Genomic DNA, 13,963 nt, shown 5'->3' on the forward strand with positions numbered 1-13,963 from the left:
TAATATCAACATGTTCCAGAACATCAACCTCACTCATGTTGTCCTCACCGTCATCAAGTTCCCTCTCACTGGTGAATACCGAAGAGAAGTATTCATTGAGGACCTTGCTCACTTCCACAGCCTCCAGGCACATCTTCCCACTTTTATCTCTAATCGGTCCTACCTTCACTCCTGTCATCCTTTTGTTCTTCACACAATTGAAGAATGCCTTGGGGTTTCCTTTACCCTACTCGCCAAGGCCTTCTCATGCCCCCTTCTTAGATAGATAGATAGATAGATAGATAGATAGATAGATAGATATACTTCATTGATCCCAAGGGAAATTGCTTGCTCTCCTCAGCCCCTTCATAAGCTCCTTTCCTGCTAACCTATATTCCTCAATAGACCCATCTGATCCTTGCTTCCTAAACCTCATGTATGCTGCCTTCTTCCACCTGACTAGATTTTCCACCTCACTTGTCACTAACGGTTCCTTCACCCTACCATTCTTTATCTTCCTCCTCACCAGGACAAATTTATCCCCAACATTGACCACATGTCCAAAGTACATTTTCCTGCAAAAACAATCCCAATTCACACCTGCAAGTTCTAGCCTTATAGCCTCATAATTTGCCCTTCCCCAATTAAACTTTTTCCTGTCCTCTCTTGATTCTATCCTTTACCATTAAAATTAAGAATTATAAAGCTAAATTGTTTGATTGTATATGGTGTAGTGTCTGTTATTTTGTGGTACTGACTTGTAACGGGAACAAATCACGCAGCATGCACACAAACAGGGGCTTTCGGGTGAGTTACACCTCAATCTCACACGTTTGGTGGGGCCAGAAATTGTCCTCTCTAGACTTACGCAGCTGACGGAACCCGAGGGTCACATATAACTTTACATTATTTCAAAACCGTCTATTTATCTGATGACAGTGGTCGGGAGGGAGATAATGCCGAAAATTTGATGCTCAGGTACACATGTGTACACCAATCTTGGTGCACGTGGAAAACCTGGATATCAACGTTCATAGTGAATTTATTATCAAAGTACATATATGTCACCATATGCAATCCTGAGATTTGTTTTCTTGCGGGCATACTCAAATCCATAATAGAATAATAACCATAATAGAATCAATGAAAGACTGCATTAGGGCCGGCTGATGGCGCAATGACATGGTGCCAGACCCGGGAGCAGGGGTTCCTGTGTTCGAAACCAGTCAGGTCCGCTCCCAAGTATGCTTTCCATCCGGGCTGGGTTGAGTGTCGAGATCGCAACTCGACCTCATAAAATAAAGGGAAAAACACTGAGAAAATGTCTGTGTTAGGAGTGGCACGCCACACAGTCACTCTCTCTCACTCTGCGCCTTGTAAAAGCCATGAAAAAGACATCATCACAGACGCACGCACGCACACGCAGAGACTCGCATGCACGCACGCCAAAAAAAAGGAAGACTATACTAACTTCAAACAATCCGCAAAAGACAACAGACTGTGCAAGTACTAAATAAATTAATAAGCAATAAATATCAAGAACATGAGACGAAGAGTCCTTGAAAATGAGTCCATATGTCGTGAAAACATTTCAGTGATGGGGCAAATGAAGTTGAGTGAAGTTATCCCTTTTGGTTCAAGAGCCTGATGGTTGAGGGGTAATATTTGTTCCTGAACCTGATGGTACAAGTCCTGAGAGTCCTGTACCTTCTTCCTGATAGCAGCAGCGTGAAGAGATCATATCCTAGGTGGTGGAGGGTCCCTCTTGTGTGATAATATTCCATGTAAATGTGCTCTATGGTGGGGAGGGCTTTACTTGTGAGGTACTGGGCCACATCCACTACTTTTTGTTGGATTTTCCATTCAAGGACATTGGTGTTTCCATACGGGGCTGTGATGCAGCCAGCCAATATACTCTCCATCACACATCTACAGAAGTTTGTCAAAATTTTAGAAGTCATGCTGAATCTTCACAAAGGCTTTTGTGCTTTATTCGTAATTGCACTTGCGTGCTGAGCCCAGGACATGTCCTCTGAAATGATAACACTGAGGAATTTAAAGTTGTTGACCCTCTCCACCTCTGATCCTCTGATGAGAACTGGTGAGATGGATGTCTGGTTACCTCCTCCTAAAGTCAATATTCAACTCCTTAGTCTTGCTGATATTGAGTAAGGATGTTGTTAAGGAACCACTAAGGCAGATTTTCAGTCTCCTTCCTATATGATTCAGCCTACAACAGTGGTGTCATCAGCAAACTTGGATATGGCATTGGAGCTGTGCTTAGCCACAAAGTCATAAGTGTAACGCAAGTAGAGCAGGCGGCTAAGCACACAGCCTTTTGGTGTACTTGTCCTGATGGAGATCGTGGACGAGATGTTGTTGCTAATCTGAACTGACTGTGGTCTGCAAGTGAGGAAACTGATGATCCAATTGCACAAGAGGGTGTTGAGGCCAAGGTCTTGAAACTTATTGATTAGTTTTTAAGGAGATGATGGTGCGGCAGCAAATATTCTGTTGCTAAGTCTGTTAGGATACTGTTAGACAGTGTAGAAGTTAATCCATCCCACAGAAGTAAATATCAAGATATAAAGTGCTTCCAGTAACTTTTTCTGCTACAACACAATTCCAGTAAGTAGAACAGCAACTATAGGTACACGTTGTGGGGAATTAAGAGTACAATGATCTCATTTGTGGAAGAATTTGCTTATTGGTGTTGAATTACAGTGATCCCTGTCCATTCTTTAATGATCTTCCTGTTTATTCCCAAATTTTGTGCCTAGAACTAACTTGCCTTTGCCATCTATTAGATTGTATTTAATTATGTCAGTCTTAAAACTATATTTTATCAGATATTCCTCACAACAGGAGAACATGAGGACATTTACAGTTGACAATAGACAATAGGTGCAGGAGTAGGCCATTCGGCCCTTCGAGCCAGCACCGCCATTCACTGTGATCATGGCTGATCATCCACAATCAGTATCCAGTTCCTGCCTTATCCCCATAACCTTTGATTCCGCTATCTTTAAGAGCTAATTCCGCTATCTTTAAGAGTTGATATAATTGTTGGAAATCTACAGCACATTAAGTTTTGGGATGAGAAAGTACAAAGCAGAATTTACTCAGGATGTTGGAAAAGATTTTTTTGGTCTCCTAATGGCTTTGATGTACCCATGCAACAGTCGTACTTCAGGACATGGCAACCTCCTAGCCTTTATCAGCTGATATGCGGCTCAGTTTGAGATCTCTTTCCTCAGAATAAGAGGATCATGGCATCAGCTTCCATTCCACGAGTTTAGCACGTGATCTACTTTGGTACTAACCTGCAAGCTACGTGCAATACAAGAGGAGCCTCAAAAATTTGAGTGAAGTAATAAACTGCAAAATCAAATCAGCCTCATGCTCAATGTCTTAATTAGAGAAAAGTCCGGTGACCAACATTCTGTCCTCAAACAATTCAGTCAAGAACAAATTAACTGGTTAATTAGCTCACTACTACTTTGGACATGCTGCCTTGCCAAATAACTCCTCCTTGGTCACACAGTCTTTTTTTTAAGGATGGCAATCATAGTTCTTCTCTGGAATGCTTCAGTAGATTTCTCCAAGATCCTATAAAAATAAATGTGATCGGTGTGAACTTCAAAATGGAGTTAACCATCTGAAGCACCCTTTATATAAATCAAAAGCATGCCTTAAAGAGTTACATAAACATAAATTTTTTTTTCTTATGTGGTAGAAAACAAAGTAAAAGTAACCCACACTGTGTATTGAAAGGGTGACACAGCTATGAAACAATTGCAGGCTTGTAATAATTTTCCAAAAACCAACCTAATCTAAATTCCCATTTTTTTCTTCTACACTGTCAATTTAAAAGTTCTTCAATAATTTATTTTCAGTGTTTAAGAAATCCTGGCACCTTACAGGAATGTTGTCAGTCAACAATGAACACAAAAGCTTCCCAAAAAGCATTACCCAATTATGCCAAGTTTACAGAGCATTTTAGGGTAGGAAAGAGAGTTGGGCTTTTGCAGCTGATGGCTGAGACACAATGTGGGCTTAATAAAGTTGGGGATGTGCAATAAATCAGAAGTATACAAAGTTATGACGGACGTGGATGTGGTAGATAACTAGAAACTTTTCCCAAAGCAAAGGTATCTGAATCTAGGGAGTTTAAGTTTATTGTGGCAGGAAAAAGGTTTAGAAGAGATCCAAAGAAGAATGCTTTCACTCAGACAATGGTTAAGATTGGAAATGTGAGGAGGCCTTATGAACAGATTCTTCACCTTCACCATTAGACTACTGACAGCCCATGAACATGCCTCGCTATTCCTCTTTTGTACTACTTTACTGTAACTTGTAGAAATTTGTTATATCTTACACTGTACTGCTGCCACAAAGCAATAAATTCCACAATGTATGTCCGTGATAATAAACCTGACTGTGATTGAGGTGGTGGAGGCAGAGAGTCTCAGAGCACTTCAGTGATATCAAGCTGAGCCTGGATAGGCATAGAAAACCAGGGACTAATTACCAGTTAATGGGAGTAGTGAGGACTGATACCTCAGTCAGAATGGGCATGATGAGCTGAAGGCCCTGTTTCGGTGCTGTATGACACAACTGAGGTGATTACTGAATGTGGAGGGCCAAGGTCATTGGAGGATTTGAAAGAAAGGGAGAAATGCTTGAATTTCTGCTGCCACAGCATGGAAGTTAATGTCTCTCTGAGTGAGCATAAATGATAATGAGAGATGAAGATGTCGTATTGATTTATGTAATTGCATCATTTAGTCATTGTCCCCAGTGAGAATGTTGGCTTAGGTGTTCAGAATCTCAGACAATCATCCTCTGTGTTTTGTTAAGAACTGAGCTAGGTAGACTTTTCTCTTCCCACCATCATTGTGACCTTTGTCTAATCTCTATATTTTGTCATTATAACAATACATTTCAAATCACTGTTGTCATCTTGTGTCTGTCGTGCTACAGGCTGACATTATTTCAAACATTGTGCACCATTGTATTACACAGGCATTTAAGCGTATCCCCTAATTTGTGTCCGAGGCATTTTTTAAAAATCGATGACTCAAAAAGATATTATTAAGGACTTCCATTATCTAGGACATGCCTTTTTCTCATTACTACCAACAGGGAGGTATAGGGGGCTGATGGCACTTGTTTCAGGAAAAACTTCTTCTCGTCCTCCACCATCAGACTTCTTTCTGGAAAAAGAACCCATGAAAATTGCCTCACTATTTTTGCCCTTTTTTTTGTATATGCATATTTCTCATTGATCATCTAAACTCCCTATCTTGGTGTCATCCGCAAATTTATTGATCCAGTTTACCACATTATCATCCAGATTGCTGATGTAGATGACAAACAACAATGGACCCATCACCAATCCCTCTGGCACAGTGCTAGTCACAGGCCTCCAATCAGAGAGACAACCCTCTATTACCACTCTCTGGCTTCTCCCACAAAGCCAATGTCTAATCCAATTTTCTACCTCATCTTGAAAGCCAAGCGACTGAATCTTTTTGACCAACCTCCCATGCAGGACTTTGTCAAGGCCATGTAAACACCATCCACTACCTTGCCTTCAACAACTGTCTTGGTAACTTCCACAAAAAACTCTGCAAGATTGGTTAGACATCTCCTGCGCTTTTAATTTGTTTTCTCTTTGAGGAACACCACTTAATAATGTAAATTTAGCAATAAAACAGCACGGTGGGAATAAAAACAAAATATTGAATCATTGAAGTAAAACTTAGGAAAGATAACACGGTAATAAGTCATAAGTGATCATTTTAAGCCTCAAAAATAATCACCAGAAGGAACGTAAACATTTACCACACATCTCAAACAAAAACCAAATCACCTCAAAACCATCCACTTATGACTGACTGTGGGATGAGATAGGACAGAGAGTATGTTCTCAACCATGGGTCACTCATTTAAGTCTGTTATTTCTTTTAAGTTAATTTTAGGGTTAAACTTGGTCTGCCAGGCTTCCTCGACTTCGGAGAAACCAACAGCTAAAGGAAGGTTGGAACTTGTGCGCAAAACTCTCCCACACTTTTTACTGACCAGGAAGAGTTTATCTTCAAGGCCGACTACACTGTCCCTTCCTTTCTTCCTCCCCCTCCCATTCTGATCAGACAGATCTAACTGCAGGTACAGCATGCACAGGCCACATTTAAGGTCATAAATATTTATAACATAACAAACATTTCAGGTTTTCATTTGATTTTTAAAGCATCAATTTACCATAGCAAGTATAATTGAACTGCTAATTGAGGTTTTCGGTTTATCTTAAGATGCAGCTTCAAGAGACCAGGATTTGCCTCAAAACAAATTTTAATGGACTAATGTTCAAAAACTAATTAACAACCATTGATTAGGAATAAAAATTCCACTATTTCCCTTCTGTCGTTATGTTGTCTTATAGACACAAAATCCTTCCATGTTTTTACCAGATCACATTGTCTCTTAATGGGAATAGGTTCACATAATAAGCAGCAGTTTGGTTGAACTGTTAGTTTTCTTCATCAAGTTAAATTCTACATTCTTAGACATAACAGTGCCACAACACTGCAGCCAGACACTGATCTCAGTCTAGGTCATCAGTTTCCTTAAACTAGCTCTGAAACACAGCCAGAATCTTCAATAAGAGCTTAAAAATGAACTACTTCATCTATCACATTGCCTGAGAGCAAATACGCATACAAACCTGCCTGAAAAATGGGTCTAAAAGGAAGCATTTATTTTGAAAATGAATGCTATATTGAATAAGGCCAATCTGGAGAATTCAACATGAAGAAATGACGAAAATTGAGGCTCTAGGTTTTGCTGTTACAAAATGAGATTTATCTGTTCAGCTGCTGCCTGTTGTACAATTTCCCTGCTCTTTCCCCATTGAATCAACTGCTGAAAGCACTGGCCAGGATATTTCACAGTTAGTTCAATATTACGCATTTTGCATTGTCTCCCTACATGAAATTTACCTTCAAAGACACCTTCAGTATAATTATATATCTGGATTTAAGTTTTTTTTTCAATATGTTGTTAGAAAAATTAAAACGGTAAAATTTGAAACCTTCAACTGACATTTATATCTAATATGGGAACAGTAATATCTAATATGGGAAAAGAACTGAAATAACTGAAGTACCTCAACTCTTAAACATACAACCTGCTTTAATATAATGGCATGATAAGATACTGTATATATAGTACAGGTTATAGATGATAGTAATTGCATGCTAATTAAAAACTAAGAAATCAACACTACTTCAATCATAGAATATTGTACAGCACAGGAACAGGCCCTTCAGCTCAAAATGTAGTGCCGGACAAATTAAATTAGAAATCATATTAATCCCTTCTGCTTACACTATGTCCATATCCTTCCATTTTCCTCAAATTCATGTGCCCATATTAACATATCTTAAAAATCCTTGATGTATCTGCCTCTACCACCACCCCAGGCAGCACATTCCAGACATCTACCACTCTGAAAAACTTGCTCCTCACATCTCCTTGGAAGTTACCCTCCCACACCTTAAAGCCACGCCCTCTGGGAAAAAGATACTGTCTCCTTCATCTATTCCTCTCAGTCTGATAAACCTCTAACAGATTTCCCCTCAGTCTCTGCTGCTCCAGAGAAAACAACCCAAATTTGACCAATGTCTCATTATAGCACAAGCCCTGTCATCCAAACAGTATCCTGGTAAGTGTCCAAAGCCTCTACATCCTTCCATAATAAGGCGACAAGAACTCTATGCATTATTCCAGATGCAGTTATGAAACTGCAACATAACTTACTGACTTTTGAACTCATTGCCTCAACTATGAAGGCAAGCATGCTATATTCCATCTTATCAACCTGTGCAGCCACTTTCAGACAGCTATGAACTTGGACACCAAGATCCTTATGTCCGTCAACACTGTTAAGAATCTTCTGCCCTTAACATTTCATCTACCAAGGTGCAACACTTCATATTTTAAATTCCATCTGCCATTTATTTGCCCATATCTGCAACAGATCTACATCTCACTGTATTCTTTACTAGAACACCACACCACCAAATCTGCATATCATCTACATATTTACAACCCACCTATGTACATTTTCATCGACGTCATCGATATACGTCACAAACAGCAGAGATCACAGTACTGATCCCTGCGTAACACCACCAATCACTAACCTTTAGTTCCTTCAAACACTACCCTTCGTCTTCTATGGGCAAGTCAGTTCTGAATCCAAATGGCCAATTCACCATGGATCCCATGCATCTTAATCTTCTCCCATGAGGTAACTTGTCAACCATCTTACTAAAATCCCTGCAGACAACATCCACAGCTCTACATTCATCAATCAACCACCACGTCAAAAAAAAATCAAATTAATAAGACACAACTTGCCATGCACAGAGCTGTGAAGGCTCTCACTTATTAGGCTTTGGTTTTCCAAATGCTCATAAATCCTATGCATAAGAATCCTCTCCAGCAGCCTCCCTGTTACGAACATGACACTCACCAGACTATAGTTTCCAGGATTATTCTAGGTTCCCTTCTTGGATCATGGAACAATATTAGCTGCTTGTTAGACCTCTGGAACCTTGCCTGTGGCAAGGACAAAGTATACTGGTCAAGGCCCCAGCAATCTCTTCTCCTTCCTTTCTCAAACACCTGAGGTATATCCCATCAGCCCCTGGGACATAACAAAAGCTCCTCCTTTACTTCGAATGCCCTAGCATATTAATACTCTCAGCCTTGATCTCCTGGTGCTCCATGTCAGTCTCCTTGTAAAGTACTAATTAAGGGCCTCACCCATGTCCTCTGCACCAAGCAAATGCTCCTTCCTCAACCCTCTCCCCGACCCTCTCCCCGGATTTCCTCTTGCTCCTGATGTATGTATCGAATGCCTTGGGATTCTCTTTAATCCTACTTGTGAAGGACTTTTCATGGTCCTTGTACCCAAAATGTCCTTCATTGATGCAAAATTTTAATGTTCATCAATAGACAAAAGTTTACGCTAAGAATACAGAAAGACCTCCATAAGGAAATGCAATCATGACATTATATTTACATAATGTCATTATGTGAACATAAAGTCATGCACCTGCACAAAATAAGGTACACCATTTAAATATCTACTGGCATAAACTCTGACCATCCATGTATAAATAGAACAACCATTTCTAAGCTGCCCCCTTCCCTTATGCTCAGATGCTTAAATCCAACACAATATTAATATCATTACAGTATTATTAACCAAAGCAAATGGGGAGCAAGTAGTGTAGCTGTTAGCATAACGCTTTACAGCGCCAGCAACCCTGTTTCATTTCCCACCACTGTCTGTACATTCACCCCGTGATCGCATGGGTTTCCTCTGGGTTATCCGGTTTCCTCCCACATTCCAAAGATGAGTAGGTTAGTAAGTTAATTGGTCACATGGTCACAAGCTAAGCGGGTCAGGCAGCATCCGTGGAATGTGAACCCATCACAGTTTTCTTCTTCTGTCTCGTATTTCTATCAACTGAACAGGTTCAAGGGATATTGGCCAAGCACAGGTAAAAGGGATAGAATAGATGGACATCTTGCAACTGGTGGCCAATTCCTTGTCTTGTAAAAGCAAAGCATCTCACAGTGTGTTCTTCACCAAAGACATTACACCCTGAGCGGCCCGTGCTGGCAAAGTCTCCTGCTGAGATTCCTCCCCCTCCCCCACCCAAACCCTCACTTTTCCAGCATCTTTTCTGTTCTGAATTTGCCTCTGCTCATTCTCCAGTCCTGTACATCAGGAAACAAATACAGAACACTGGTCAATAAATATCCTCCCACTCTGCCCGTAGGGGCTTCTGCAACCAATTTCAGAAAGTCAGCAACAGCCAGAGGGAAGTAACCAGATACTACAGCCTATTCACATTACGATCTAAAGTGGCAAAGGCGCTGTAAAACCTGCACTGTATTCCATGCTAATCTACGTCATCGTTTGTATCTTTACAGCAGGCATTCTGTATGCCTTAAAGAGGGCATCTTAATTGACTCTCATTACAAGGCTGGACATGTGCAGTGAATCACATTATGGTGTTCTCAAAGCTTCCCCAGCATCCCGAACAAAATGGGTGCTAATTCCACTACTAAAGTTTCCCCCAAAACTGGGGCCACAGATACAAGTATCACCAACATTCTCAGTAAGGGATTCAGGAGAAGACTTGTGGTGAGAACATGGAAATCACGACCTAGTATGGTTGAGGTGAACAGCAACGCCAAAAATATAAAAAGAAACTCAGTAAGCACATGAGGGGGGAGTGGAACAGGATGATGAGTTTGGATGCAATAATGTGGCAGGAAAATTATATGGAAAACAACTACTGGCATGGTAGTACTGTTGGTCCAGATGGTTGTTTCGGTGCTGTAGATTCTAGGACCTATTGTGTAATATTTATTTAATGAATAAGTCTATGACTGGCTTCACTTTATTCAGAGTTATTTTTGTCAACTGTTATATTAACAGTTTAAGTGAATATAAAATCTGACAGTTCTCATTTGCTCTCAAGTCAATTTTGAACATACTGTGGGATTTTAAGGGATCACTGCGTGAGTGGTTCCTCAGTTAAATCCAATTGTATATATGTAGAATTTATTGAATAAATGCAAAATTCTACACAAGAGCCACAATTTTGAAAATGCTTTTAGTTCAGTAAAATATCCTTGGTCAGGGGTTATGTTACTAAGCACCACTGCAAGTTCAGTTTGCATTATACTGAGATGTTGCATTAATTTATTATTTGATAAAATGTAAAACAGAATTAATGCCCTATAAAATAAGAACCTGAAAAAAGCTCCTGCATGAGAAATAAATTGTCTTTGATATGTCACATGGGAGGAAACTTTGAATGAAAGCCAATATGAATGGCTGATGGTTTTCATTCAATGCCATTCCATTTTAATATTCTGTCATGTTTACTTCCACTCTGTGCAGTTTAGGAATGCCTTTCCGTGCCTATAAACAGCCCGACTATTTAATTTCCAGCAGTTTCTTAGAACGAGTTTAGAACTGTCCAGTCACATTGGATCATTGTATTTTTCCAGCTATTTTTGTCCCACTCCACCTCAAATGGCTTTAAGTCACAGAACATGTTGTGCTTAAAATTTCAGCAAGTGATATCCTCCTTGTGTGGAATTCTTTTTCCCCTCAACTTCTGTATTTTCTAAATTATAAGGCTAATATTAATTGCTTATTCCTTATCATCTCTGAGCTGGTTCCACTGACATAAAGGATTTCAGCCACAGTACAAAAAAAAGACATTGCCTCTTTTGTTCACAAACCATCTCCCCCAGCTCCGTGGTCTGCAACACTCCAAGCTACATCCCTGATCATCAACACTAGTTCATTTGCTTAAAATAAGGAATTTTGTCCCTAAATCAGTTTCATTTTTTTATGATTGGTTTACAGCCACATTGTAAGGGGCGGGGGAAGGGGTGAGGTGGCCATAGGGAGGAAATTCCACAGAATCCCAAGGTAGCAAAGGCACGCTGCTAATTTTAGAACAAACAAAATACCAACAATTGCCCTTGAAGGAAATTTACAGATGGTCTATTGTTATAAATTGTCAGCTTATGTAGCAAGAAATTAGATTATTAGTTTTTTTTAGTATTAATTTTATTGTAGATTTGTAATTTCTTCACCCTTCTCTTATTTTTCTGTTTTACCAGCACAGATACTGTGGTTATTATTAAGATGCTGGTGGGTAAAGGAGTTTGCAAATGTTGTACTTTCACTGAGCCATTATATGTACAAGATACAGTAGATGGAGGTGCATAAAATATGAATGTCTTGCAAAAAAAACTGCAATCTGTTGTAAGAAGCATTTGAACTTCCTTCACTAACACTTCTTTTCCCCCCTGGCTTTTGAGTATGGTGATATCATGTCGGCCTCCTAGGTGTCAGACTACACATCATCAGAAGGAGAAGAGGGCTAGAGATGGATGAGTACACTTTGTGGTTTAGGCTGTAAGGAGACCATGTTGTCTGGAAGTAATTACTGCTGCTGGGAAAAAGGGATTTATCTGCACACTTTGACTTACCCCCCTCTCAGAGTCTAGGAGCTCGGGTTTGACTCTTCCTGCCGGCATCCCGTCGAGCATTAACATTATGTTTTCAAAGGCGCCCGACCACTGCAAAGGAAATAGGAGTTATGAGTCAAAGGTCCATTTGCACTCCCCCACGCCTCAGCCAGACATCCAGTAGAAAAATCTAAAGAAACCCCAAACACTACAATCAACAGTCCATGCAGTTCACACATTCGTGCTGCACACCGGGGTTGAATAACACAATGGCAGAAGCACAGGAGGCCACTTGGCCCATCAAGTCTGTGCCAGATCTATGCATGACAGATTGAGCCATTCCTATGTCTTCATTCCCTGGGATCCCACAAATCCTTTCCTCCAAGACCTTTTACAAGTTAGTTTTTATGAGCACCACAGCAGTACCTACCTCCAACAGTCTTCTCAGGAGTGCATTCGGCACCCTAAATGATTCACCTTATAAAAAAAGATTCTCACAACTTCAATCATCACAAACGGATGGTACCCGACCTACAGAATACTCCCACTATTTTCTATTTTTACTTCAGACACCCAGCATCTGCATTTTCTCCCTCTCCATGAGCTGTTACTCAGTTGTCCAATCTGGGGCGATGACTCAGCCTACCCCTTGCTCGTAGGCCCAAGAGGACCTGCCCTGCCATTGCTTTGTTTGAAAGAAAACACCCTTTCTGAACTCAGCCAGGGAAACTGCAAGTGGCTTGGGCCAGATTGCAGACAGACATTAAAGGATGGGACTGATCCCTCGTAGGAAGCACTCCTCCAGAGCAAAGCAGCTGCCTCACATAAAAATGGCCATTTTACACAGAATTGGAACAGTAAAGAACCAGCAAGAGATTTGAGAAATGTATGATTAATGAACTGCCAGAATAAAACATAATATGCCTGTGGTGAATTCTTTTCTCACTGTTTGACTGCAATTGATTTCACAACCAACTACACTCACTAAATTTTGCATTAAAACTGCCCCCAGGAACATCAGCCAATGGTTCAGGAGCTTGTATTTGTTTATTGATTGAGATAAACGATTTAAAGGATTATCTCGTCAAAGTCAACTTGAGGTTTTCTGATGTCTTCCCCTCCCATCTCTAATCCCAGTTTTTTTACTCCAAAATTGTGGTTTTGATTATCCTTCTGATTGCTTTAAACAAGATATTTCTCTATTGCTTGAAATGCCTTTAGTGATCTATGCTTTTTGAGTCATAGAGCAGTATAGCACAGAAACAGGCCCTTTGGCCCATCTAGTCTGTGCCAAACTGTTAGATTCTTACCCAAAATTCTCTAAAATGTTGCAACTAAACCTGTATCCACCACTTCCACTAGCATCTCATTCCATACTCGTACCACCCTCTGAGCAAGGAACTTCTCCCTTATGTTCCCCTTAAATATTTTACCTTTCATCCTTAACCTATGACCTCTAGTTTTCATCTCACCCAACCTCAGAGGAAAAAGCCTGCTTGCATTTACCCAATCTATACATAACCCCTCTTAATTTTGTACATCTCAATCAAATCTCCCCTCATTCTCTAACATGTGAGAGAGAGACAGAGAGACACTTGTCTGTACATTGTGAATGCTTACAGTGTGCACAAATACACACAAATGCTGTCTCAAACCAGTGATTCACGAACCAATCCGAGCCCTGGATCTCATTCTCAGGAGCAAGTCTGGCTATTAAATTTAGACTTCAGACTTAGTGCTACGAGAGTCTTCACTGAATCTCCTTCCTCTACACATCCTCTCCCTTCACGTTTCTGTCTCTCACACTTCTCCCCCAATTGTCTCTCTCTCATTCCCTCTTCCTTTGTCTCTTCTCCTTCTTCCTCCTCCTCACACCCCTCATTGTCCTACTTTACCTTCTCTGTCTCTC

General features: G+C 40.4%; 1 protein-coding gene across 5 annotated transcripts in view; it reads right to left on the reverse strand.

The window, feature by feature from the left end:
* The window catches only part of klf12b (Kruppel like factor 12b), a 301,395-nt gene that overhangs the window by 137,208 nt on the left and 150,224 nt on the right, over positions 1 to 13,963 (reverse strand). For 4 of the 5 annotated variants that reach the window (XM_063048451.1, XM_063048453.1, XM_063048450.1 and 1 more), the window contains one exon: positions 12,076 to 12,165. In XM_063048451.1, coding sequence (XP_062904521.1) covers positions 12,076 to 12,141 — 66 coding nt within the window. In that variant the 5' untranslated portion in view covers positions 12,142 to 12,165. Of the gene's footprint in view, positions 1 to 12,075; positions 12,166 to 13,963 lie in introns of those variants that run through there. The other variant, XM_063048454.1, reaches the window with a different exon arrangement.

Source organism: Mobula hypostoma, chromosome 5 (genome assembly GCF_963921235.1).
Source record: "Mobula hypostoma chromosome 5, sMobHyp1.1, whole genome shotgun sequence".
In the NCBI taxonomy this organism is placed as follows: domain Eukaryota; kingdom Metazoa; phylum Chordata; class Chondrichthyes; order Myliobatiformes; family Myliobatidae; genus Mobula; species Mobula hypostoma.